The following is a 27363-nucleotide window of genomic DNA, read 5'->3' on the forward strand; positions in this document are numbered from 1 at the left end:
CACACAAGGACCCTCATCCCCTGTAATCAGCCCCTCATCCTCCTCCAAGCTCAAGGTCTCACCCTTGTGTAAGATGTCCAAGTCTCTGTGCAGCCCTCAGCTGTTGACATTTGCCCCAATCCTACATGCTGCATGGACTCAGAGAGCATCTTATTCTCTAGGCACACCAGCTCCTGCTCAACTATTTTCCTTTTATTTCACTAATTTTTCATTTCTTCATTAGGCTTGAAGCAGTTTCTCCCAGCACTCAAGGCTGTACTTCTCCAAGGGGTTGTTTGTAGGTCCAGAATCTCTGCTTTCAGCCAACGCCCCTATTTTTAAGGGTTCTGCTATTATCCCAACCTTAATGCCCCATCACACCTGGTACCCAGCACCAGTCCATGCAGCAGGATCATGTAAATAAGCCTACCATAGCACCAGCATCTTGCAAAGCTAACATGAGACACAGTTGGCATAAAACCTCCAGGCTGGTATTAGTATCAACTATACTGGTTTTATTGGTTTTATCAGAGGGAGCTGTGACCACTGCAGGCACCAGGGCAGGGCGATGGGGAAGGTGAAGTGCTTTCAGCTGTGGGACTGCAAGGAAAGAGCCATAGCTGGAGGCTCTTCTCACTAATTTTCTTTAAGTACTGTGAAGTCTGAGCCTCTCAAAATAAGTAGAAATCTTTCTAAGGAATTAAATGGCCTTTGGATGCAGCTTTCAGGGTATGTGAGTCCACCTGTCCCTGCAAGAATGTGTAAGAGTGGTCACGCCATGGTGAGAAATGCAACCTGATTTTGGGACACTCTCTGTCACATACGGTGCAATTTACCTGGCCTTCCAGGTAAATTACTTTTTTGCTATAAGGTGTCACAGCTGAATTGAAGAGTGTGTAGCTACTTATGCACGATAGCAAATCTCAACCTTTATCTGTTCTTCTACATGACACTTGAGAGAGCTTGATTGAAATAAAATACTTCAGTGCTTGGTTTCACTTTTTGTGTTTATTTATGCCTTTTCCATGCACATTCCTTGGGTAAATACAGTGAAATATCATACTGTGATCCAGGATTAAAAGTAGGAGCAGTGGGTATTTCCAGGCTTAAAGACTCTCAGGTGTTGGTTACAGCAGGGGCTTTCTGATGTGCCCGTTTGCCCTGATGACCTATTTAATTAATTGTCTCATTATCAGCAACCCAGCCAGGAGCTATCCATGGGAATATTTTCCCCAGATATACAGCCTATATAGAGAAAAAAAAAAATCAATTTCTTTTTCCTATTGCTTTGGTATCTCATTTTACTGTTGAGTAACACATGGAGCTATGTGTCTCCAGCTGGCCAGGGAAGGATGAGAACTAAATTTGCAAATATTAGAGCACATTTCAATTTGATAATGTTAAAAAAAAAAAAAAGTGTGGAGGAAAATGTTTCAGATATGCTTAATTCAATGTAAGATCGGTTCGCTGGGAGTGTGGCAATGCTTAGGTCTTACAAAAACCATATGATCCCAAAGTACCTGAGATGTATCCTCAGCACCAGGTGTGACGTGCAATGTAAAGGGAAGGCTTGGGCCACCCAAACCACAATTGTCTCAAAGTCCAGTGACTGAGCAGCTAAAGAGAAAAATAAAACATTAAGGTCAACTCAGGCCTTGGTTGAAATATTTTATTTTGATCTCACCAAAGAAGAACTGAAAAAATATGGGCAAAATGAAAATATTAGCATTGCAGAACATGTTTTTTCCAAATTAAAAAAGAAAAATCAGTGAAAAATTCCAAAAGCTTTACCAGGGTGGCTTATATCTGATGGAGGCAAATCCAGCAAGCAATGCTCAAGCTGACCACGAAGCGTGCAGAGGTGCCAGTGCCAAGCCCCACAGTGGCCACAGGTGTTTTCTTCCAGAGGAGAGAGAACTGAGGCAAAGCACTTGGTACCAGCCTCTGAGCTGAGCACAGGCCAAGCAGTTGCATGTAGAGGACTTGCCATCATCGTGTAGTCATTTCTTTCTGTCTTGTGGCAGCATCAAGGAGAACTGTACACCATAAATGGAGTCATTACATCTCAGCAATACATTCACTTTCATTTTCTACTGGATGATTCACATAGTTTTTAACCAAACCGAAGAACCTCTCTTCATTTAAGCAAGCTCAAATAAAAGTGGTGAAGACCACTTAAGTGCTTATAGATTTCTATGAGGGTAGAGTCCTGCGTTCAAGCCCAGCAGACATGGTCCTGAACACTAACAGAACCTGAGCTGCCACAGAGAGACAACATGGAAACAGGCATGAGGCAAATCAAAGCTGGTTGGAAAGAAAAAGCCTTGATTTTAGGATAATTGGAAGCTGCCAGTTGCTTTTGCTTTCGATTGCCAAGTCATCGGTTACTTCACAATAAGTCTTTCTCGCTTCTCCTTTCTCTTTCTCTCCATCTCTTTTGAACTCCATCATTGGCCCAAGGAAGTTTCATTAAAACTATATTACTCCCAAAGCTTTGTTTAATCGTCACACCTTGACAAAAATCATAGTTTGGGGAAATATGTTAGTTGACAAGTTCTTTCCCTTTGCTTGTAATTTCTGCTCAGGTTGGTGGCTGAGCTGTGGGCAGGACTTACCAACGGAGACTTACCAACGGTAGTTTTGCATTGTTAACTCCTGCTACTTCATCCCCCTCTGAAGAAGAGCATTTCCCACCTTCTCCATGACCACTACATTATAAAACATTACATGAAGAACATGTTTCAACAACACTCTTAAACACCTAGTAGCTTTAAGCATGAGGTCACTTGTCTTGTGATTCAGAGATGCTGCATTGGAATTGGTGGAATCTTCTTCAGGGAAGGACTTCTCCACGGTGACCCATGGGAACTCTGCTTTTCCACCCATTGAAGCCGTGTGACTACAGATGTGCTCAGAGTTGTTTTGCTCTCACTATTAATTGCCAAACAGGGTAGTGGGACTATTTACAAGGTCTAATGTTAAGCACATGCTGATTTATTGCATAATTGCAGGTTGGGTGGTGGCCGTGGGAAGAATTTTTTTGGAAACAAGAGGAAAAGTTGATTGCTCGGTCATGGGGCTGAGGATCAGCCCTCGAATGTCCTTGCAGGCTTCCAAGAAATGGTGAGCAATGCTGTTTGCAGAGCAGTGTAGGTGCCCAAGCAATGTTACTGCAGGTGCTTTTCTTTTGTGAATTTCACGTTATACCAATGAAATCCCAAGCACCGATGATTTGACTCTGCTGGGCTAAATTAAGCTTCTAATTATGTTTGTGCAAACACCTCTGAAAATTTTTGCCTTGTTCTGTCACAAACCACTAGTTCTTCTTAACTGTGCTCTTCCAAGGAAGCTGTTGTGGTGGGATTTCTGCCTGTTTCCAAGCAAGCTGCAGGCAGCAGCAGCCACATTTGAGGGTTTGGTCACTCCTTGATGAAGTACATGTTCTGTAGTGAGAACCAGTATGGCCACAGACATATTTTAGCCTGTCTTTCAGCACTGTGTAATTCATTAAACTATTGAACAAGGAGGTTTTACACCTCTAATGTCCAATGAGGTGATTTGCGGAGAGATCTAGGGAGCCTCGAAGCAGAGAAATAGTCATCATGGGATTAACCTCTGATGCTGTTGAATTAATTCTCCTATTAAGGATGCACAAAGTGAGTTTAGCATTTGGTCTGTTTTTCCATGCTGGGAAATATAAAAGACAAAATTAAAGATGGAAAACGCTACTTGAAAATTCATTACGATGATGAGCATCCTTTTCCCTGAACAGACATCTCCATCACGTATCCTAAGGATGACATTTATTTAGCAATGTAGTGGGAGGGGGCAGAGTGTGGTATCCTGACACCACACTCACACACCCAGTTGCTAAATGACTGAACCTACACAGCAAAGAGTGTCTGGACCACACGTTGCACCTCCAAAATAAGAATTTCCCCTTCCACCCAGGAGATGGCACTAAGGCACTCACACAAAAAGCATCACTTCTGCCTTACCCAAAACCCATTTTCCTCAAAGTTGTGTGTTGGGGAGAGAAACCTGCAAAATTTGCATTCACTGGCTTGTGCATTTTGCAATACAACTGAGTGTCATAAGAGTGAACACATTTCTGACTGCTCTGTGATGCCATCACTTGGATCTGAAGTGGATTGTCCTTCTCGTGACTCCAGTAAGTTTCCCACCAGGGAACTAGTGGATCGGAGCAGCCTCCATCCAGGGCTGTTCCTCTGTTTCTGACACAAGGCAACACTAAATGATTTGTAGAAATATGGCAGGGTCAACCACAGCAATAATGGGGCAACATGCTCCTGGAAAATACCTCGTGATCTGCAACAGCCACGACCTGACTCACGTCCAGCTTGTTTCTCTGTGCTGTTATTTTTTTCCCTTGGACTTTGTTGCTAGTGTAAAAGCTGATGTTAATACAAATGTCTCACCCCTTTTTCAATCCTGTTGAGCTCATGGCTGGTGGTGTCTGCTGCCATGAGCCCAAGCAGGTAATTCAGGGCTGTGCAGAAAAAGGACTGAAAAGAGATGGTTTTGAGGTAATGCGGGCATTACTCAGAGCTTCTCGCCTCTTTTCAACCCTAGCACTCTTCTATTTCAAGCCTGTGTCACTCACGTGAAGAGCCTCCATCCACCAGGTAAGGGGAGCATCACTGGGGGCACTGTGGGGAGACTGGGACGCTGTCTCTGTGGCTGCGATTTGGATATATTTGCATGTAGCACGAATGTGCCCCGTTACAACATAGCTGTGACTCCCTGGGGTGATGCAAGGGCTTGCTGAAGCCGCATTTCATACTGTGTTGACCACTGCCCACCCTTTTGTGTGCTTGAACTGGCTTGGGGCCAGCTTCATTCCCATAGCAGGGAGCTGGAGGGGAAAAAAAATCATTAATAGAGATCACTGCCAACATCAGACAGACCAATATTGGGAAGAGGCAACAAGGGCTGGGAAAACAAAGGTATGAAAGAAAAGAAATGTCATTCTGAGAAGAGAAATGGCAGGACACGGGGATGCAACAGGCTGGATTCCGGGTGCGGGGGCCAAAACGTGCGAGTGCAGGTTTCAAAAGCCTCGTCCCTAAGGCTGGTCTGCAAAGCTGGACAGCACATAAATAAGTGTCCTGCCAGAATATCCAGGAAGGACGTTTATCTTCAGTATCAGCAGCTTCCTTCCTTCTCCCTGGCACGCAGTTAAAGGACGACATTAGCAAATCCAGCATCCGTCTGCCTGATTGAGTATCTTCATTAATGGACCTGACAGGGTGTATCACAACCATATATTCTCATTCAGCCATTTGTTTCCACCATCATTGCCTGTTTTGATTAGCATTTAGCAACATACTTTTTCCTAGTGAAGATAACTTGAAATTGCCTTGTATATGTGCCCTAAGCATTCATCTACACACAGACCCTGTCAGTGTAACAAACCATTGCAGCGGAGCAATGTCAAAATCAATTTGAGGAACATTTCCCCAGCATAGCAAGGCAGGATAACAACATTTTTTCATAAGAGAAAACTATCAGTGAGGCAATGGGATGCATTTTAAGTGGTGCAAAAGTGCTTGTCCCATTAAGAACATCTCTGTTCTCATGATCTCAAAGAAACCAAAATCTATATCAGGAGCTGGTGCTGTATCATTTTTCCCTATTTTTAGGTTAAAGGCAGTTTCGTTGTTTCTGACCTACAAAATCTGCAGTCGCTAGTCCACTATACTTAGCTACAGAAGAAATACCCTATGTCACCCAAATGTCCATGGGCTGTGGTCAGTAACGTTCCATGATGGAGCAGGGAGAGGAGGCAGCTTGGCAGAAATGCCAGAACCTTGTATCTCCCTGTATCCCCTGCTTAGAGCTTGGCCTTACCAGATGTAATTTTGCTAAATCCCCCAAAGCTTCTCTGCCTGCAGGGAAACACAGCCATGCAGGTGACTTTCCTAAGGCCCTGCGGCAAGTTAATGGTCAAATTTGCCACTGGTAAGTGGTGATGGGTTGAAACACCTGCAGAGTAGAAGGAAGCAGGAGAGGTGATTCTCTTTGACGATAGACGCCCTGGGGTAGCAATAAGTGTGCTGCTGTGTATATATAGTCCCTATATAATCCCTGTCACCATCAGGTCTGGGTATGCTTGATATTACTGTAAAATAAGTTCTTTGTTGTCACTAATATTATCTTTTGATATTTCGTCTGTATCCATTAAGAATCTCTTACTGCTGAATGCCACAAGAATGTCTCATTAAAAGCAATACATTTTAGGTGCTAGGGAGAGTTCCCTACACTGTCTACTCCAAGTGAATTTTGGCATCAATTCAGAAGGCACAGAGGCAGGTCACTAAAGCCACAGGGCTCAGCAGAAAGGTTGTGATGGGCAAGGTCCTGGCCAGGGACATCAGCCCTTCCCAGGTCTCAGATAGGTGGTTCTTCATTGCCATCTTCAGGCTGGGAGCAGAAATTCCTTCCAGAAATCCTTGGGAGATTCCTTCCAGAAATCCTAGAAATCTCCCAAACAGACACATCAAACTCACTTCTGGTTTATGCAGCATTAGCTGAAATTGGTAGCCAAACCCTGTAAAAAGATGTTAAATATGAAGGAGGGGAAGAAACTCTGCAAAGCTGGTACTCAGCTGCCCTGGATAACTTCCCTTCCTGCAAGAACACAAGGATATAGAGAGTAAATTAACACAAGCAATGCTGCTTAACACACGCTGCTTCTTGCTATGAGACAAAGTTTAATGGTAAGTTTTCTTTAAAGTACATACATTGAAACTGCCTGAGTGTTTTAAGCTCTGTAGCCTGCATTGTCCACAAAACCAAAAACAAACCAACCCTTTTTCTGACAATGATAAAAGCTCAAGTTTTTGGGAGATTTTAACGATAACATCTGATTAAAAAAGTCTGTGCCAGGTATTTGGTAGATTTGGTGGTGGGTTTGGAAGAGAAGAGGCTTCCAGGCTTCCAGGATGATGGACAATATCACACAGACAGCTTGGAGGGCCAAGAAGCTGTAAGGATAGAACAGCAAAGGTAACACATCCTAAAATAAATCAAAAAATCATAGAATAATGTAGTTGTCCTGACCCAGCAGGGCCAGTTCAGATGAGGTTTCTGGGACTTTGTCTCGTCATCTTATGAACATCTCCCTGCAATTCCCCTACCTCTCTGGTCTCCAGTGTTTGAGCACCTTCGTAACAAAAAATATTCCCCTAATAAGATCTGGTTGGGAAATCACTTTCTAGGAGCACAGAAAATCAGAGAAGGGTTTGGGTTGGAAGGCACCTTTGAAGGTCATCTAGTCCTACCCCCCCTGCAATGAGCAGGGACAAATCATGCTACTCAGAAGATTATTCCAGCAGTAAAGCTCTCATAATTTTATCTCAGGTCTTGAAATAGTTTGTACTAGGTCTCACAACTGTTTGTACATTTTCCCACTGGCTCAGTCCCTGAAATCCCAGCAGCCCTCAGCCCAAAAATGGGTAATCCTGGTACTTACCATGGCCACCTGTAGCACCACTCACTGGGCTGTGTCCGTCCCAAGGGACAGCCCCAAGCCCAGCCCTGCACCGGGGATTTGAGGTGAGCGGTTCAGCTTCCGCAAGAAAATGCTGTAGTTGTCCTTGTACTCGGACACCCACAGGTTCCTGTAGAGAAGATGGAAAAGGGGATAAGAAGGGGATCTGCAGTCTCTGCTTTGTGGACCAGGAGAGAAGACCCACCTCCCCTTCTGCAGTGGTTGACCACCCAGCCTGGAAGCTGCACAGAGCAAAGGAGAGCACATGCCGATGGCGTGGGGGAGAGGGGGAACAGCCTGTCTCCATCAGGGGATGCTGTGACACACATGGCTGCTGTTGGAACCAATCTCCCACCTAGATCAACCATCACACAGCCTCAGTCTCCATCCCACACATCATTCCAGGATCCTCGATCAAAATCGAGATTTCAACACAGAGCTGAAATACATATGTGTGTGTGTGTGTGTGTTAAGGGGAGGTGGGGAGGATGAGGCAGCGGGGAGGAATTGTCTTTCCACTGAGAAATTAGAGTTCAGGAACAGTTTATGCCTGTTTATTCCCAGTGTGCGGATGAGTCACGTTGCAAACAGCTCCTGCCCTGTGTGATCTGGGAGAGCCCTTTCCCAGTGCATGGAAATGTTGAGACAGACGTTCCTCTCACCCCAGCCCCAGAGGGACCTCAGCCTCTTCTTTCCACAGGGACCAGGCTGTCCCAGGAGAAATTTCCCCTCTCCTGTCAACCCCACTGCAAAACTGTTCAAGAAAAGGCTGAGCAGGCCTTGAGAAAGGATTTGGCCCTGAGGGAATTAATTTTAGTTCATTGCATAACATGGACAAATATGCTTGAGAAACACCTGCCAATCCCAGCCATCTCCAAAACCGCCCTGCTCTACTCTTACCCTGTCCCCACTCCCACCAGCCACCCTCACCCCCCAGCCCACCTCTCCCTTACTGGTTTAGGCGCTCATCTTTGGGGAAAATGTGCGATAGGCCCTTATTTGCTCTACAGCATCCACCAAGGGGTCCTGGTAAGTGCTGGAAATCTCTGTTGTAGGTACTTCTCCAGTCAGGGTCAAGGCACTCTAGTGAAAGAGAGTCCAAATAACCAAAAGATTTTTTGGGGTCTCTAACTCCTGTATTTCACAGTCTGACTGTTCCCCCTTCTCCTGAGCCCCATTGGCTGTTCACACTTTCATTGCTCCTGTTGGAGCTACCACGATTGAAATGTCAGCCAAGGGAGAATGCAAGAAGAGCTTTTAGACAAGATTATTCAGCCCTTATTTTCTGGAGCCTTTTAAATATGATGGAAGTAGCACAAGGCAGATCTGGAAATATCTTGTGCTCTTCCCTTCTGGATATTTACTTGTCAGCTGGTATATATTTTCTCCTAGTGTCTAGGTTTTCTCTTCCATCATGCCAGAGCGATGTGTCTCTGCTTTATTTAAACAGGGACTAAACCAGGGAAGAGATCCAGAGTCCGCTTAACTCTCAAGTGAGGACCATCACATCTGTTCTTCTCTTTTCCCCAAAAATCCCCATAGGAGATGGTTTCAAGGTGTGCCATCCTCTATCCTACTTCAGAGAAGCCCCATCTGTATCTGGAGAGCCTGCGTTTTTGTTCTCCCGACTGACCAGTTCTGCCTGTGGAGAAATGTGCTGCCACCTCCTGCAACAAAGCAGGGAGGACATGCAAAGAAGAGCTAGCCATCCCAGACATTTCAGATTTTCTGTGTATTTTAAAAATGACACGTTTCTGTAATGAGTCATTAGTGAAGTATTTTTGTTGTTTTCACCGAGGCAGAGATTACAGGTGTTTCACAGGTGCACAACCGTGTCAGGCTGTTGATGCAACCCAAGTGGTCACAGCAGCAGTTCCTGTGCTATGATGTTATTTCCAGGAGGCCACATCAAGCAGGGATTCACTACATGGGGTGGCCCATATGGAAACTGGGGTGAAAGAAATGTTATTTACAATGCTCCAGCCTCTTCTGGAAGATAATTGTTTTTCTCTGCCCTGCTTCTTCCCACTGATAGGCAGATGGGTATGAGGACTCTGTGGACCTTTCCTATGTCATCCACCTTCCCTTCACCTTCCTCAGTCTCTTCCCATGTTAAATTCAAAAAACCCAACTCCAGGCTGAAGGCCACAATTCACCCCCATGGGGCAGCTGCCACAACCTCCATCCCCTGACCTTCAAAATCGACTGAGCCCTGGCTCAAGCTCTTGTTTTTCCGAGCATCGTTCTGCCTTGCCCAGCCCATCTCCATGATGAATTGCTGGTAGGTGGCCCAGGTCGGGACCAGCTTCTGCCCATGCAGCAACATCCCTGAGAGATGGGAGAGAAGAAGAGGGTGCGTTAGTCAGGAAGCATTATCCATTACTCACCCAAATCCTACCTTTGGGCTGGAGCAAGCGAACAACAACGTCAAGTTGGAGCCTCAGCTGGCGTAAATCAGGGGAGACCCATTCGCTTCAGCAGAGCTTTGCTGAGGTGCATCAATTTTGCATCGATTTGATTCATGAAGTCAGCAGGGGAAGGATTTATGGTGATGTGAAGCAAGTGGAAGGAGCCAAGCTGTCTCCATGTTGCCCTGGAGTGCTAAAAGGAGCTGAGACACTCTGCAGAAGGTTCGTGTATGAAAGGGAAGGACTTTGTGGGAAATTCTGTATTGTTGAGCTACACGGGAGCAGAACAGGAAGGGAAAAGCCCACAGTAGTTTCACCATTAGCACAAGATAGCTTCAGATGGGCTTGGCACAGAGATGCTTAAAGCCTTCATGTGCTAAGGAGAGTCTGAATGGACTGTCCAAATGGACACCTGTCCAAATGGACATAAGTGCGTCAGAGCTGCTTGTCCAGATTCTCCTTCTAGTGAGTGGAGAGAGAAAAAACCTGTCAGGATTATTTCACCTTGTCCTCAAGGTGGCATTTAAGCTACAGGAGACAGCTGTGTCTTTGCTCCAGACTGATCATGAAAGGATCCAGACACAGACATCCCAATCTGGGAGAGGTGAGCTCAGGGAACAAGGAGGACATCCCTGCTCATGTCCTCCCATTTGATCCTGGAGCACTGCTGAGCGATGCTGCCCTCTCCCCTCTCATGCAGGAGCTCAGAGGAAGATCTCTGCTGCTTTGGGAAGGTTGAGTATGTCTGAGTGATGTTTGGTGACCTGTTCCCTGACTTCCATCAGCATGTTAAGCCATGCAAGCAAGCTGTTAAATAGCATGGTGGAGGACTGGCTTACCAGCACCTTTGCTGTATTTGCTGCCAGTGACGCTTAGCAGAATCATAGAATGTCCTGAGCTGGAAGGGACCCACAAGGATCATCGAGTCCAACTCCTGTCCCTGCATGTGACAACCCCACAGTTCACACCATGTGTCTGAGGGTGTTGTCCAGTCTCTTCTTGAACACTATCAGGCTTGGGGCTGTGACACCTCCCTGGGGAGCCTGTTCCAGTGTCCAGCACCCTCTGGGTGAAGAAACTTTTCCTGATGTCCAACCTGAACCATCCAGCACATCTTCCTGTCATTCCCTTCGGTCCTACCACTGGTCATCAGAGAGAAGAGATCAGTGCCTGTCCCTCCTACTCCCCAGAGAAGGGCACTCAGGGTTGCTGGTTTGAACCACCCGAGTCCCTCTTGCTCAGCCACGGAGTCCTTTTGTCTCCCTACACTTGTATTCATGACCTGCAACATGGGGTTAACTTAATCTCCCTCTATCCCAAAGGAGAGTCTCTAATCCCTTAGAGACTTTGCAGTGTTGATGCCTTGCTAGCAGGGGGTCTTCATGCACCCATCATAGCTCTGTGGAGGTTTCTAAGATGCCGACTCACTAAGTCTGTGCTCTGAGCTGGCCTGGGTGCTGCACATTTCTGGTGACAGGGTGCTGTGTGCCCGCGCTGCTGATCCTCACTGGTATCAGCCCAAGCATCTTGTTGCAGGGGATCCAGAGGAGGCCACCAAGATGATCAGAGGGCTGGAACAGCTCTGCTGTGAAGACAGGCTGAGAGAGTTGTTGTGTTCAGCCTGGAGAAGAGAAGGCTCCCAGGAGACCTTATTGTGGCCTTTCAGTGCTTAAAAGTGGCCGATAATAAAGAAGGGGACAGACTTTTTAGCAGGGCCTGTTGCTATAGGACATGGGGTGATGGTTTTAAACTGAAAGAGGGGAGATTCAGGCTGGACATGAGGAAGAAATTTTTGACACTGAGGGTGGTGAAACACTGTTCCAGGTTGGCCAGAGAGGTGGTGGATGCCCCGTCCCTGGAGACATCCCAGGCCAGGCTGGACGGGGCTCTGAGCAACCTGAGCTGGGTGAAGATATCTCTGCTCATTACAGGGGGTTGAACTAATGACCTTTAAAGGTCCCTTCCAACCCAAACTATTCTATGATAAGGCTTTGCCAGGATGCTGCCACCTACCCGTGTCCAGCCAGCATGGACCACAGGTGGGGGCTCAGTTGGCAAAGACCCAAGCAGATAGTCCCTCGGGGGCTGGACACAGCCAAGCAGCCCTTTGTGAGCAGCCCACACCAGCATGGAGGGTTACCTGCTGTTCCAGCGGTCTGATCATCAGCTGGAAGACACTGGCAATAAAACAGCTCATTCTTGGGCACAGCAAGAGCCTGCAGCCTCTCCAGTCTCTCTGCCTGGGGTCCTGCCAATGCGGTGGTAGGGTAGCACCTCGGTAGGCAGCCTTCTGCAATAGGAAGTTAGGAGTGAAGTAAAGTGCTTTCTCTACTGCAAGGCTTTGGGGCTGAAAGTGATACCTTCTGGTTTCATCCCTCCTGTGTCATCAACACGACTGGCTTCGATGCTGGGTGCTGGGATGACTTGTTTCTCCTGACACACAACATTGTCACTGTAGGGAACCACCTTCTCCTCCTGGGGTACGGCAAACTCCTTGGCTTTTAGCTGGGAGTCTGCAATCTGCAGCTTCTGCAGAAAGAAATCCCATGTGATGGGACAGGCAGTGAGTGGGAAGGACAGTTGCTAAAGCATCACCGAACAGCATTACCTGCCCACGGCAAAGCCTGGGCTTTGGTGGGGTCTTAGAATCATAGAATAGTTCGGGTTGGAAGAGACCTTCAAAGCTCATCCAGTGCCACCCCTGCCATGAGCAGGGACATCTTCACCAGATCAGGTTGCTCAGAGCCCCGTCCAGCCTGGCCTGGGATGTCTCCAGGGATGTTTCATCCACCACCTCTCTGGGCAACCTGGGCCAGTGTTTCACCACCTTCATTGTAAAAAATTTCTTCCCCATGCTTAGCCTGAATCTCCCGTCCTTCAGTTGGAAACCATCACCCCTTGTCCTTTTGCAACAAGCCCTGCTAAAAAGTCTGTCCCCAGGGTCAGTACTCCCCAGGGACATAACAGCCACAGAGCAGTTCCATAACTGTCAGTAAAATGCACAGACTGTCAGGGTTTCCTCTTTCTGCCCTTCTTATGGCTTGGAACTCTGCTGGGCCCTGGTGGACAGCAGGAGGGAGGGAGTGACCCCCAGCACAAGCAGCAGTTTGATGGTGGGAAAGGGAACGGCTCCAGGGTTTGTGCTGGGGACAGGCTGGTGTGGCTGCTGGCATGGCTGCTCTGGGGGTCTGCTGGCTCCAGCCTCTTAAACTGCACGCTGCAGCTCCATCACGAGGCAATTCCTCCTTTCTAGGGTCTCAGAATGAGCGTCTCCTGCTGTGAGCTCTGCCAGACTGCTGAGGCCAGCAAAGACCGTCCTTATGGGGTTTGTCCATCATTGGTTTGGACCTCCCTCCGTGGCTTTCTGTTTGCCTCTCAACCTCCAAGGTCCCTCCTAGGGCTCCCCCCAAGGCAGCTTCTCCTTTGCCATGCTGATAGCAGGACAAGTTGAGGTTGCAGAGCTACAGGAACTACCTATATTTGGGGTCGGTGCTCCTCCTGAGGCATCTCCAGAGGGACAGGAGCCTCCAGGAGCCCACAGTGGGGATGGCTCAACAGCCAGTGATTTCTGCCTTAACCCAAGGAGCTCCCCACTTTCCCCTTGAGGGCAGGCTACTGCCCAAAATTTCACAAAGAAAAAAACCCCTATATTTTAAAAGAGTTTTTATCCTCTTAAAATAAAACCAAACCCTAAGAGGGAAACCTGAGCCTTCCGAGTACCTCATCATCATGCTACCCTGTGGGGACACGTTTCTTCTGCAGGCATTGGGAGTTTAATAAATAGGCCATAAGAAGCCAAAGGGAGCTGCAACCTGAGGAAAGCAGACGCATCCCAGGTTCTCCCTTTTTATCTCCCAGACTACATCAGGACCTCCACAGGAAGCATGCAGCCTTCAAAAACAAGAATTAATTAAAAAAATAAAAGATATAAAAGAGAAAGGAGAGAGGAGAGGCTGGCAGCAGTGCCCGCAGACAGCCCCTCTGCCCCAGCAGGCACTTCTACACAATGATCTCTCTGTTCTTGTCCCCCCCTTTTCCTCCCCAGCCTGAACTTGTTTTTTTTTCCTCTCCTGTGAGCATACGAGCCCAAAGCACTTTAGCAAGCGAACATGCCCCCCGCCACTTCTCCGCAGTGGCCCAGTGCAAACCGCAGCTGTCCCCACCGGGCTGCCACAAGCAATTAAGCCAGGGCAGGCGGAGCGAGGCAAATCAGATTAAATAGCTCAAGGGGTCGCTCGTACTGCAAGGAGATTAGAAAAAAAACCCCACAACTTCAGCTTCTCTGCAGAAGTCTTCTTAGGCCTGTGTCAGGGCAAGGAGACATCTCCATCCCAAATGCAATCTCCCTCCTCAAGGCAGTACCGGGATGGGTCTAATCCTGACACACTCCATCAGCCCCACGGGGAGCAATACGAGTCCAAGGCTCAGGCGCCGGTTCAGCAAGCAGTCATTAGTGCCCTGACTTAATGAGTGTAATTAGCATTGCCCGCCCCAAACAGCTTTACCGGAGGGTGTGAGGGGGATTTCCGCAGAAGAGATGGGGACACAAGCCAAGGGCATTTGGGCATGATGTGACCTGTCGGTGGGTCACAGAGGTGGGGACCAAAGCAGAGCCTGATGCAGGTGACACCCACATCTCCTGTCCCCTCAGCATCAATCCTGTCCCCAGCTGTCCTGTAGCTACAAGAGGGGACCTGGCACCACGGGCTAAAGAGACAAGCGAGGAAAAGCTCACAGTACCTGCATGTCCTTGTCACTGAGTGACTTCTCAGGCCACTCATAGTCTCTCTTGTAAGAACTCCTGTACATGCCCAGTGACACGTGAGGCTGAAATGAGAGGAAGCAAACACAACGAGCTGCTAGGACTTGAGGGAAGACTTCACAAGTGGTGATACAAACCCAAAATGCTCCTGCATAGCTCAGGAGAGGATGACCACAGCCTCTGTCCCCTGGGCCACCTGGGCCAGTCCAATGGGACAACCCCTTGCTCAGTCAAGCTCTGAGCAGGGTGGCCAGGAAGGTCCTACACTCTTTTGTCAATGATCTGTGGGGCTCTTCTTGTCCCATGGTGTCCCTTGCAACAAACACCTTCCTCCTGCCATTCTCAAGCCTCCTCTGACTGCTCAGGTGCCCCAGGCAGAGCACTAATATAAAGCTGCTGAAACACTTTGGTCAGCTGCTGAGGTCCAGTGTCACTCAGGTTAAATCAGCATGTGCTTCTGTCTTGCATTTCAGTAATATTTCCCGTGTGCTTATCACATATTTAAAAGTTAAGTGCTGGCTGATTTCAAGGCTCACTCTGCAAAGTGATCAGAGAAATTACAGAGGAAAACTCTGCCAAGGGATATTAAACCAGTGACGCCTTCCCTAACACTGAAAATCATCACAGTGCAAACTGATGGAGATAGGGAGAGGATTTTAGGGAAGAAGGACTATGTGTGTGTCATGTTCCCAGTGCTCCTCTATCGGCATCCACCATGGGCACTGCTGGCACTGGGAAATTGGGTGAGATGAGGCTTCAGGCTGACCAAAGAGGGCTGTTTTTATGCTAAAGCATTAATGTGCTAACTTGCCAATGCATGACAGAGGCTGGGGGAGATGAGATTGCATGCAGTAATTGAAGGTGTTACTGTGATCTCCACTGCTACACGGGCACGTCCGGCACACAGAGGTGGCTTGGCCAGCCAAGGCACAGGTCTGCACTCCCTTGCCAACAATGTCATCCATTATGGGCAAGAATATAATTTATAGTCTTATTCCTTTTTCCCCTCTGAGCTTCTCAGACCAGTGACAGCATTTGGCCAGAAGCTTGTTGTCACCAGCTCCTATTATCTTCCCAGCCTGGCTGACCTTGCAAACCCATTACTCAAACACCAGTGAGGATGAGAGTCCCGTGTGCACCTCACCTTCGAGAGCGTTGTTTTCTTCATGGTGTCCCCCATGGTGAGCCAGGAACCTGGACCAGAAAAGTCACTCAGTTAGCAACCAGCAAAGGAGAACCTCTCCTCCACATCACCCCATGGGATAAGGGATCTAGAGACCTAGAGCTGAGTACTGGCAGGGGGAAGGGGATTCAGCTGAGGCTGTAGGACACCTCTGTAACCCAAATTGGCAGCTGGAGTATGACTGCCTTCATCCAGCTTCAGCAGCGCAATATATAGCCATCCTGCCCAGCAACCAGTACGTATGGAGCCGGACACCTCAGGGGATGCAGCTTGGAGGGACCCAGCAGGGAAGAGGTGGCAGCACCCACCACCAGCAGCCCCAGAGCCAGCTGGGGGGCGAACACGGGTGTCCCCTCCTGGGATAGGGTACGTGTGCAATGGGAACCACCAGGCTCTGCGTGGCCACGGTGTTTCCAGGGGCAAGGAAAACCTCTGTCCCTCTGTGAGACACCTGCACTCCAGAACCTTGGTGGGCGGGCGTTCCCCATGAAGGTGTAGGGTGAAAGCCTCTTGGAGGAGAAGTCACCCCACAGTCACAGCTGGGAAGCTGCTACCCACTGTTTCAGCTGCAGCCAAACATGCTGGGGACATAAGGGCAGGAGAGGGACACAGCCTGCCCTTTGTGAGCTCTAAAAACCTCCCCAGATCCTGCTAAAGAAAAGGATGGGAGAAAAAGATGGGTAAACGGGAGGAAAGGACCCCCTTTGTGGGTGTGTGGTGGAGAGTGGAAGAAAACCTCGGTGTGGGAAGGAAACACTGCAGAAGTCAGGCAGGCAGGGGTCTCTGCTCGGTCTTGGAGGGTGTCAGAGTACACCTGAGCTGTCCCATCCAGGTGCTGCAGCCCCCTTCCTCTGACAACCTGCAACATAAGACAGCAGGGGATGCTCAAGTTTAGCCTTCTGTCCCACAAATGGACAGGAACAGCAAACCAGTAAAGAGTATTTACTCTTTAAAAAATGTCAAGCATCAGCCAGGTTTGGAACCACCTCATCCAAGACTAATCTCACCTAATTTTAGATGTTACAAAGAGGACGTCTCCCTCTGTGCTGATTCTTCCTGGCTTGTTTAGCCCAGTTCATGTGACCCATGTAGATAGGTACTTGGGGGTGAAGTAAACTGCTTTCTCAGAAAGCCTGGGTTTGGTCAGCTTCATCTCATCCAAGAGTCCAATTTTTGCAGCTACACATGAGCCTGGATATCTGTTCAGAAACAAGGTTCTTTGGCACTACAATAATGCTAATAGTAGTAAATGCTGGTAAAGATGCATGGGTCAGAAATATGATATCTTGGCTCCAGGATCCTCCACAGAGGAGACCTGATTATGGACCTGGGTTCACAAGCACCATCAGAATGACCTGAATTTCTAGAGTTATTTCTCTTTTCACCCAGTCACACATCAGTTCATAACCAGAGCCCGAGGATGCAAACACTCTGGCGAGGGTCGTGTGCTGCCAACACCTCAGCACTGGAGCCAGGCAGAAGGAGGAGCCCCTCACCTCCACTGGATTTTATGCAAATTAATATTAAAATAAAAGATACAACAAGGAAAGAAATTATTTCCAGAAATGTGAAACTCTCGTGTTCTCTTGTGCTTATATTAACGGGATTACACTCCATTTCCTTCTTAATACAGCTAATGCTCTATGGGAAGCCCTCAGGCCAGGGATTAAAGCACTTATTCAATTAATTAGGAACAAACTTCTGCCTTAAAGTCAAACACACAAATATCAGTAAGCCCTTGAGAGTGTCTTCCTTCCAGGGCAGGGAAAAGGGATCCTATTTCTGATGTAAACGAAACCAAGTCTACACTCTAAAATTACCAGGACTAAAATTAAGAAGATTCATTTTTAAAATACCGATCTTCTGTAAAGCAGCACAGTAAAGGAGGGATGGGGCCGTCACCTGGAACTCAGCCTCTGAACCCCCATCAGTTATTAATAAAAGGGGAGTAGAATCAGGTTGTACAAGACTAGTATAAATGAGATTCAATTTTAGGTTGTACCATTAGCAACTGGCTCCAAGCTGCAGGCACAGCATTGTCTGGATATATTTGAAGTTAGGGGTGAAATCCTGGCCCTGCTAAACTCAAAAACTAAAATGCTTATTCGGTAAGTTCTGAATTTCACCTAAGGTGTCTGATTCATTACTGAGATAGGAGACAATTTCCAAAATCTGGCTCCGAATTCTGATCTTCCTTGATGATGGTTTGATCCTTCCGTCTTCTCGCAGGCACAGCTCACATGAAATTAAAAGGCATTTTGCCAAGATAGTTCATGCAGGAGCAGCCCACTATTGCTGTGCAGCTTTCCATTTCTGCTTCCCAACTACCAAACGATGGGGCTGATAATTACCAACATAACCCCAATTAGAAGTGTGTAGGAACCAAACTCCCAGCTTTCAACTTCTACCTGCAAGAGAGCTTATCTGCCTACTCATTGCTAATTCAGATATGGAGAAAAAGTAAACCAGCCAAGTGTCTTTTTTTTTTATACATAAGGACGTCTTTTAAACTTCCTTCACAGATGCTTGTAGGCTGAAGTACCATTCCCTCCCACAATACCAATTCCCTGCAATGGTCCCAGATGTCTCTGAGCCTCTTGACACAAGGAAACTGAGCAGAAGGATGCTCCTGCACGTCAGATCCCTCCCCAGCATCCCTGGACACAGTGCTCAGCACGGGCTGCACGTGAGAAGCACCAGGAAGGAAAGATCCAGCTGGAGTGAATGGAAATACTGTGTTGGCTTCGAATAAGCTGGAATCACCCCTTCCCTATGGCACTAACCACCGTGAGATCATTAAGACACTGTTGGGCTACACAAAGCAGCACCAAGCACTTCAGTGTTATCTGTGAATCACAGCCACGGGGTTGCTCTGTTATTTTTGCAATCCGGCAGCTTTTCCTGTGCCTTTTCCTTCCCACCTTCCCCCAACTGAATACTTTCTATATGTTTTGCTAAAGCTTCCCTGCCCTAGGAATTCATTGAAGAGGGCTCACTGTACCCTGCATGGGTCCTGTCTGTGCCACTGCCTGCACAGCTCAAAGAGGTAAGCTAATGCCAAAGACCAGCACTGTGTTATAAACATCTGCAGGAGAAAAATGCTCTTCAATAGCTGGTTTATTTTCACAATTCTCCAGAAAGGTGACGGCTAAGATTTCCAGGGACGGGAGCCTAAGCTAGGTACCTGAATAAAAGTGTCCCTGTTTCTCAAGGCAACGATAACCCCAAACATCGAGGGAGGTTTTCAGAGGGTGCTGGTGCTTTTGACCCCTCCACATCATGCTGTGTGAATGGGTATAACACAATTACAAGAAGACATCCAGGACCAGATTGTCAAGGGCAGGTAATTATGTTTTTTTAACAGCACCTTGGGAGAATTTTCTAATGGGCCCTAATGTGTGATAGCTGAGTTCAGGTCCTTTAAAATCAGATGGGAAGAATTTAAATTAGAGTCAATGATCTAAATTATAACATTAAACAATGAAATTTCTGTACCTAATCTGTGCAGCTCCTTCCTAACATCCTGCTGGACATTTCCCTGTGCTTAGAGGTACCTGTGTGCCTCTGGAAGAACAATCTCATAGCCTCAGTAGGACTGCAGTAGCATATGGGATGTGACACAGAGATGAATTTCACCTCAATTTGGCCCCAACTGCTGTTTTTTTGGGTTTTTTTTGGTTTTTTTCCTGCTTGTGAAATGGTGCTGTGTAAGCCTTGCTCTTGCACAAGGTACTGTGCACTGGGTACCAGCAGGGTTCAGGTGAACCATCTCAGCTCTTAACAATTCAACAGAAGAAAATACAGCCGGGGAGGGCATACCTCCTTGTCAACTCAGCTCTTGACAAGTGCTCTTTGGGCTAGCAATAAGATTCATTGCCCCCGCGAGGATGTTGAAAGAGGGAAGCGATGGGTAAGCAGGACCCCCATCGCGTGAAAGAGGCAGAGCGTAATCTGCGAATCTCCGTTCGGGTTATCACCACGAGGAGACAAAGCGCAAAGGGGTGACTTGTCTTCAAGGGACGAGTGTTGACAGCGCATTCTGTCAGCATGAGGTCAGCCAGCCATTTGGGTCTAAAAACATGAACTTTGGTGGCAGTGCAGCAGCCCAGCAGCCCAGCATGGGAGGGCTTCCCATGGAGTTATTTCATGCTTCTCTCTAGTTTTCTTGATAAATTGGTGGGGGCATGTATGGCACCTTGTGGTGAGAAATAAGCAGCATCCTTCAGGCTAAATCTGAGGCACCTGTAGCTCTCTTCCAGCCAGCTAAATCACTTACAGGACTGAGCCCTCAAAGCTAAACTCCTTGTTGCACAGACGCTCCTTTCTGCAGAAGGGCAGCTAGTGAACTCAATATTGGTGTCCCAAATCTTTGGGTAGTTCTGCTGTAGCCTCCTAAAACAATCAGCTGTTTGCTCATGGTTCCCCCGACAAAATCCTGCATCAGCAGAGGATGGCTGAAATCTCATCACTGTCTGTGTGATGTGTCCTGTGATATAAATCAATGCGTATTTATGCACCTGTGTAAGGCAAATACATATATGTATTGTTGGAGAACCAAAATCTGCCCATTAATGCCATTGTTTGAACAGCCCTTTAACCACATCACTTTTCTCCTCCTTAGGTTAAGTCGCTAGAGGTGAAAAAGCCCTTCCAAAATGGTTTTCACTCACTCAGTCAGTCCAAAGTAAACATGCCTCCGGGACCATTATGTGTATCAGATATCCGAGGCTTTGTTAAGAGCTTGCCTGTTAGGTTAATTCTCCTTCTCATTCTCTTTGGAAGGAGAAGGTTAAAATTAGAGATAGGCTCACATGAGGATGGCAGAATAGCACCATGTGTTACAGACACATGGGAATAACAGGTGAAATTCAGCACAATGTACACAAGCATCTCAAGTCTTGGAGAGGCTCTTGATGTAACATAACTCCAGTTACAGTATGAAATTGGCTTGACTTACGCCTGTCATTTGGAATCACATTCACCACAGATCTCATGGAAGCCAAGAGCCTGACATTTTCCCCAGCATATAGAGCCCAGAATAACAAGCACGAGCCTTTCCTAGCAATAAATACAGGGGGATTGTGCACTTATAGCATGTCATGGAAAGTCTTCAAGCCATATGCCCACATGTCTGCACAAACTCATGGGTTTCAGATGGCTGGACTTTCCTTGAGTGTCACTTCGCAAATACAATCACACCTACATCTTAAAGACAAGTTTGGCACGATAAGGACCACTCCAAATCAGCTCATCTAGACCTCATCCACTACTGACTGCAGTGAAGAGGAGCCTTGCCATTGACTGCACCAAGGTCTGGACTGGGTCTGCAACTGGGAGATTCTTCCCACTGCAGCCATTAGCTGTTCAGCTGATCTAAACTTGTCGGGAAGAATAAAGCAACCACCTGCTTCCAGTGACAAGAAAAGTAAAGCAAGATCAAACGCTAGCAGGAGGAGAGAATTCAAGCAATGCGAGAGGTGGTTGCATGCCATTTCAGAAGTCACCTTTTGCCTTTGATCTGTGCTTAGGCAGTGGGCACCTCCTGGATCAGGTGGTCATTGGAGAAGCGTGCCACCAAAGTCATCCCACCTTGAAGTCTCAAGTGTTTGCTTTCCCGGGGATCCTCCTCCTACTTCCGCTGCCATGTAAATCATCTGCCCTGAGATTTCCTTTAGAAAAGGCAATTAATATAGGTTAGGGAGCAGGGACCAGGACTCATGTCCTCCTCTAATGCAGGGATCATTCACTGCAATGAAGCTGAGACTGCGCTTTTATAACTGTATTATACATGCACAGGTAGGTACTCTAGAGATTAGGAGGGAGTTATTATAAAAGCTGTTACGCCAACAAAAAAGTAGCCCCGGCCCTGAAGAGCTTACAGTTTAAACACACAAGACAGGTAAAGGACTTTGACTTGAAGGATTTTAAAGATGAAGCGCTTGTGACAAAGCAAGCTGCAGATCACGCAGAAAATCTGTGGCAAAACAGTGAATAAATCCTGCTTTGCTGAATCCTCATTGCTCCTTGGAGGGCTGCCTCGTAATTGCTAACAAAGCCTTTGTTTTAGCAGCACACTTTGGAGAAATAAAATACTCTGCAGTTTTAATGCAGCGAGCACATGCAGCTACCCTCTAAAAGCAGAGATCTATGGCAGATGTGCATGCAGATATTTGACAACACGGAGCATGCAATAAAATAAACCCTTTGCATTTAGGTTGTTGATACCTTCAGTGAGTGCTAACAAGGGGCAGAATCACGGTGAAGCAAGAGCCTGGTCTCAGGTTACCCCATAAATTGGTTAAGGCTGCAGAGAGGATTAGAGTCCCAGAGCCATCCTAAGTACCGAGATGTCATTACAGCAAAATCAAAGGTAACCACGGGGCTTGGCAGGTAACTGTCAACAGCTATGGGAAAGAGCCAGCCCGGGAAGGAGCTCTGTGTCAGGATGAAATTCAGCCACCTTTATTTTCATTTCAGGTGAGGGGTCAAGCAGAAAAGCTATCCCCAGAGGCCTTTATTTACAGTTTTCAAGGGAGCGGCTGATGAAGCATTTAGAGGAAGAAGGATGAACCCGCTTGTCCCTTGCTCCCAGAGCCCAGCCCGATGACAGACGGAGGATGCTGTAATGGCACGAGAGCTGGGAAGACGCCTTTTATGAATGAAGTAGCAGTGGTCCTAATGAAGCCATTAACAAAACTCCCAGTGGCTTGAACAGGGACAGGACTTCATCTGTAATATTTGCAAGGAGACCAAGACCGTCCGGTCAGGACACTTGCTATCTGCAGTGCAAGAGCTCACTCCCAGCAGTGATAGCAACAGCAGTGCCCCATTAGCAGATTTCAAGGCATTTCTTCAGCCTGAGGTTTCTTTTACATTTCTTCTCTCCATCCTACCGTGGCAACCAATCTGAATTTCTAGAAACCCGCAATATGTTATTTTTAAATTTGTATTCCTAGACATACAATTCCCTATAAAAACCTTGTGAGGCTTTTGTGTTTCTCGGGATCTCCTGTTGATGAATGAATGTGAAAGCTACAAATAGTTTTGTGTTGTTGAGTCTAAGTAGATACATCCATGCTGGAAAAACACCAAGGACTGTTCTTTGGCCTTAATCTCACATCCACACAGCCCAGCCAGCACTCCCCATAGCAGACCGGTCCCATGCTAAATACCCACTGAGCAATTTATAGCCTCTGAGACATGCTTGGGCATGGCAGAGTACAGTTAACACCAAAAAATGCTTGGCTCATGCTAATAATTTAACTTTATGGACTACTGCAGGTCACTGGCTGGGCCTACGACCTGGTCTGGTTTAATGCAGCAGTGGAAATACAGCCTGTGTGTAAATACTGGGCATCCAGTATTTTGCTGTGTCTCTGTGAAGTTAATGGTAGATGACGTGCAAGGGAGTTTTAAGACCTCGCAACTTCAAGCTGACCAGCACAGAGCCGAGTGCTTCCTTCCCTGCCCCAAAATCCCCACCCAGAAAACAAAAGGTGAAATTCCTCCTTTTCCACTCAAACATGGGAAACCTTCCTTCACCCTCCCTCCTCCTTGAAGACCTAAACCCTAACAGCAGCCAGTTTTGCAAGGGTTAACCAGTGTGAAATGAATGTGGAGAGACAGTCCAAGACCGTAATCACTTATTATTTTCAGGTAATATGCTTTATCTCTGACTAATCTCCTCATCTGGAGAAACACTCACGGCAGACAAGAGCCACCGAAGTTATCTCTGATGATGGGGCTCTACGGACTAGTGGCTGCGAGGGACCAAGGCCAAGGAGAGGACTTCAATTATGGCCTGAACTATGCTCTGGTAGCTGAAAAGCCATTGTTTAATCTACTAGAAATCATCTATTTTAGCAGATAAAGGGATTACATGGGTTTTCTTTTCCCCAAGAACAGTGTGTTATTCCAACTACTAATGGAACACTCGCTATTTAATTAAAGAAAAAGGAACACAGGCATCAACATCACTTCTGGGGAAATTCAAATTGATTGTCACCCTTTGATGCTGCTCAATCACCTTTATCTCACTCACCCTTCCTACAGCCCAGATTAAATCATCTGGTTCTCTCCATCCTGCACATTTGGTGATTTGATTTTATTTTATTTTTGGGGATCTCACCCAAAACTTTGGGACTACGCAATGCGAATTCACCACTCTACAGAAACCTCCTGACTTGTAAAAAGCCAGATGACCCACCAAGAGGAAAGTATAGAAATTTCAGTTGAATTTTGCCCTTTTTTCCACACACTTGGTGATGGTTGCTGTCTGGCAGGGCTCTGTCTGCCCAGCCCATTAGACTGATCCGGTATCACAGGTCCAGTGTTTGGAAACCCAAAGTGGCTTCATTGCTCAAGGATGAACTTCAAACTGCTGCACGTGTAAATCTTCTGTTTCCCCTCCCAGTTCTCTTGGCTTTGCCATCTCCATTTTCAGAGAGCTTTGCCCTTTATTTTTCATGTCCCACAGACTAATAACCATAGAGGACAGTTACAAGTCATTCTCAAGTGCTGCACTGTGTTCAGCAAATACAGACTCATGTCATCCACCCCTCCAGGTCCACAGACAGCAGACTCAAAGGGTCTACGAAGGAAGATTAGGGAGTAGCAGCTTACAGAGGCAGGTGTAAATTCAGTACATAGGTATGCACACACCTATTGAGAAAATTGTAAAGAAAAAAAAAAAGGCAAAATGAAAACAAATAATCTAGTTTCTCCTACCATCAGCATCTTAATCCTTTTCCCTTTACCAAAACAAAGAACAGAGTACCTTGAAAGCGGTTATCCAGGCATCAGCCAGAATCTCCTCACACAGATGACTGTCCCTTTCATAAATCCTACTGCTGACTATTTCTGACATGGTCTCACAATCTGTAACATTTCCTTGCAAAGACCAGCTGTCTGTTTTTGTTTTGCCTTCCCGACCATCCATTTCTTTGCACACGGGCCATGGTCTCAAGGTCTGCAAGTCCAAGGACAGGGACCTACTGAGTAGTGTGATTTTTACTATCACGATTTGTCTGTGCCTTTTCATGACTGTTTCAGACGATCTACGCCCGTGTGTACCAGCTACATCCTCCTTCAAATCTCTGTAGAGGGATCTCTTGCTGTCCTGTGTGGTGAAATTTCTCAGATAAATGGCGTGGTCTATCTTGTCCACCCTGCTGCTACCTGCCTGTGCAGTTCTCATCTCTTCTCCCTTTCCTCCTGGTCTTCGTCTGGCCCACGCCAATGTTTGATCTGCATCATTCATCACCGGACACGGCAACCTGGCTTGGCACATCTGATGATCTGGCACCACCACTGAAGATGTGATCATCCTCAGGCTCGTGATCTCTTTGTCTGACTTTGCCCAAAGTCCTTGGTGGCTGTAACTCCATCCTTCACTGTCTACAGGCAGCTCCAGAAGTTGCTGCAAATTATCAAGTCACTCTGTCTGCTACCAGGCATTGTGCTGAACCAGTTGTTCAGCTTGCTCTTGACCAGGACTGCTGACCTCACCTCTTCATAATGTTTTCAGCAGCTTCTTGCACATATCATATAGCCCTAGGACACTCCACACACCTATTGCAACACACCGGGTCAAATGACTTTTTGAAATTGTGCAACTGAAGTTCTTGATATCTCTGAGCTTGCCGGTGACCAGCCTCTTGCACTGGTTTTGCTGCACTGTCCCTCTCACTTCGTGGAAACTGAATCCACCTTCTGAATCCTCCAGCAAGGAACACAGTGAGGAATTTGCTTAGGTATCAGGAAATGCACAGAATTTGGAAGGTCATAACTGTGGCGATTTACTTACTAGGATCCACTTTTCCTTGTTCAGGGGATCTTTTCTTCCCTGATAATATATAATTGCCTCGCTGGGTCAGTGACCCATACTACAGACCCATCAATCCTTTCTCAGCCCCTCAGATTTCTTCAGTCTCATGACCCTTTTTTTGCAGCCTCTGCTAGAAAGATTCTTCTTGTCATCCTGCTCCTGAAGCGTTATAATCTCCCAAACACTGAAAATCTCTTCATCTCTTGATCAGTGGTCTGTAAAGACCCTGGTAATAGTTCACCCATCTCTTCACCCTGTCCTATCAGCAGGGAGTTCTCTTCAACATTAATGTGGTGAAGAACACACTAGTTCTTCTTCTTTACCGTCAATTATAAAAGACCATTTTGACGTGGACTTTCACAATGATGTTTTAATGCTGTCTTGCTTTTTAAACCAACTCCCCTTGACTGCCCTTGCTATTTGACCTCTGTCCACCTGTGCATGCACCTGCTCAGGCTGTGTCTTTTCACCTACGCAGTCTGCTTAGCGCTGGCCAGGTGGAGAACATCTTCCAACACCCAGGCTCAGTGGCTGCCTGCTTTCTTTCTCACCAAGTCATGTGAAATAAATGTCGTTGAGACAGATGATGAGGTTATGACTACAGAAGACCACTGCTCCAGGAGATACCCATTGCTTGCTCTTCCTCTACTTGCTGATTTTGGTCTTCCTAAATGCCAATCAGAGTTTTTCAGCTCTGCTGCCCATTTAGTTTGCACTTGCACCTCTTTTTGCATACAGAGTCTGTAGAGGTTCAGGAAAGCCTGCAGACACTTGTCATGTTTGCTCATGGTTTGTATTGTCTTTGCCAGTCTTTGGCATGTGCCAATCAGTCACAAACATCAGTCACTGGCTACATGATGGTTCACTCCCACGGTATGGCTTAGGCATGCCTTGGCTGGTAGCAAGATCACCTGAAATTCATCAAAGAAATAAAGGTTATTCTTCCTCAACACCTGTCATGGGAGTCCATATGTCTAAAAGTGCTACAGAACCTGTTCCACAGCCCTAAACTGAAGCGCTGTTTCCTGACAGGTGTCAAGCCTTGAGTTGACATGGGTTGTTTTTTGTTGGTTTTTGTTTGGTTGGTTGGTTTGGTTTGGTTTGTTTTTTTTACAACTGTGATTTGTGCTGATGCCTTTCTTGTGTTTTCCACCACTGCCTTAAAACAAGGTTTTCCTATATGGCATCACTACCTTGTTTGTCCACCTGATTTTCAAAAGACGTACACTATTACATTGGTACATCTCTAACTTGCTCATTAGCAGTGAGATTTTACCCAAAGTGATCTCAGATTCCTGTTTCTGTCAGTCGAAGTATCTAAATTAACCAAATAACCTGCCTGGCTGGGCACTGAAGCCTGGACAGAAATATCACTGTACAAAATAAAGCACAGTGCAAAGACAGCAAACCAGTTGAGGAAAGCTCCGAGTCTGGAGCTGGAGAACAGTGTAATGTTCAAGGCAGGACTGCAGATGGGAAGTGGGAACATGGGAGATCACTGTGGACAGCCCACATGCATGCAGAAGGATCCAGGCTAAGGTTTCTCTTAGCATCTGTGTTCTTTCAAGTATGTATTAGAAAAAAAATTAAAATTGGTGGAGAATCCACAATAAGTCCTAGTAAGTTTGTAGAATCATAGATGTTCTTATAATTACGCATGACAGTAAAAAATGATACCTTGGATTCAATGAA

The 27363-nt window shown here is 46.8% G+C and overlaps 1 protein-coding gene across 3 annotated transcripts; it reads right to left on the minus strand.

The window, feature by feature from the left end:
* Positions 1–947: 947 nt before the first annotated feature.
* LOC110364270 (uncharacterized) lies at positions 948–26625 on the minus strand. Of its 3 annotated transcripts, none has more exons than XM_065060256.1 (9): positions 16582–26625; positions 15807–15856; positions 14641–14727; positions 12261–12429; positions 12041–12190; positions 9686–9820; positions 8446–8575; positions 7475–7622; positions 948–6986 (listed from the first exon to the last, which is right to left on the minus strand). In XM_065060256.1, the coding sequence occupies exons 2-8, from the start codon at positions 15840–15842 to the stop codon at positions 7496–7498; spliced, it is 834 nt and encodes a 277-aa protein (XP_064916328.1). In that variant the 5' UTR covers positions 15843–15856; positions 16582–26625; the 3' UTR covers positions 948–6986; positions 7475–7495. The 3 variants fall into 3 exon arrangements, with proteins under 3 accessions (XP_064916328.1, XP_064916326.1, XP_064916327.1); XM_065060254.1 differs by lacking the exon at positions 16582–26625 and adding an exon at positions 16154–16573; XM_065060255.1 differs by lacking the exon at positions 16582–26625 and adding an exon at positions 15942–16573.
* Between the last annotated feature and the right edge of the window lie 738 nt (positions 26626–27363).

Source organism: Columba livia, chromosome 4 (genome assembly GCF_036013475.1).
Source record: "Columba livia isolate bColLiv1 breed racing homer chromosome 4, bColLiv1.pat.W.v2, whole genome shotgun sequence".
In the NCBI taxonomy this organism is placed as follows: Eukaryota; Metazoa; Chordata; class Aves; order Columbiformes; family Columbidae; genus Columba; species Columba livia.

Bases quoted from the DNA above. Each gene is read 5' to 3' on its own strand.
- LOC110364270 (XM_065060256.1), bottom strand. From the start codon at position 15,842: ATGGGGGACACCATGAAGAAAACAACGCTCTCGAAG. The intron at 12,191-12,260 runs GTATCACTTTCA...TTCCTATTGCAG, and splicing joins AGGAGGGATGAAACCAGAAG to AAGGCTGCCTACCGAGGTGC. The intron at 7,623-8,445 runs GTAAGGGAGAGG...TCTTCTCTACAG, and splicing joins AAAGATGAGCGCCTAAACCA to GAACCTGTGGGTGTCCGAGT.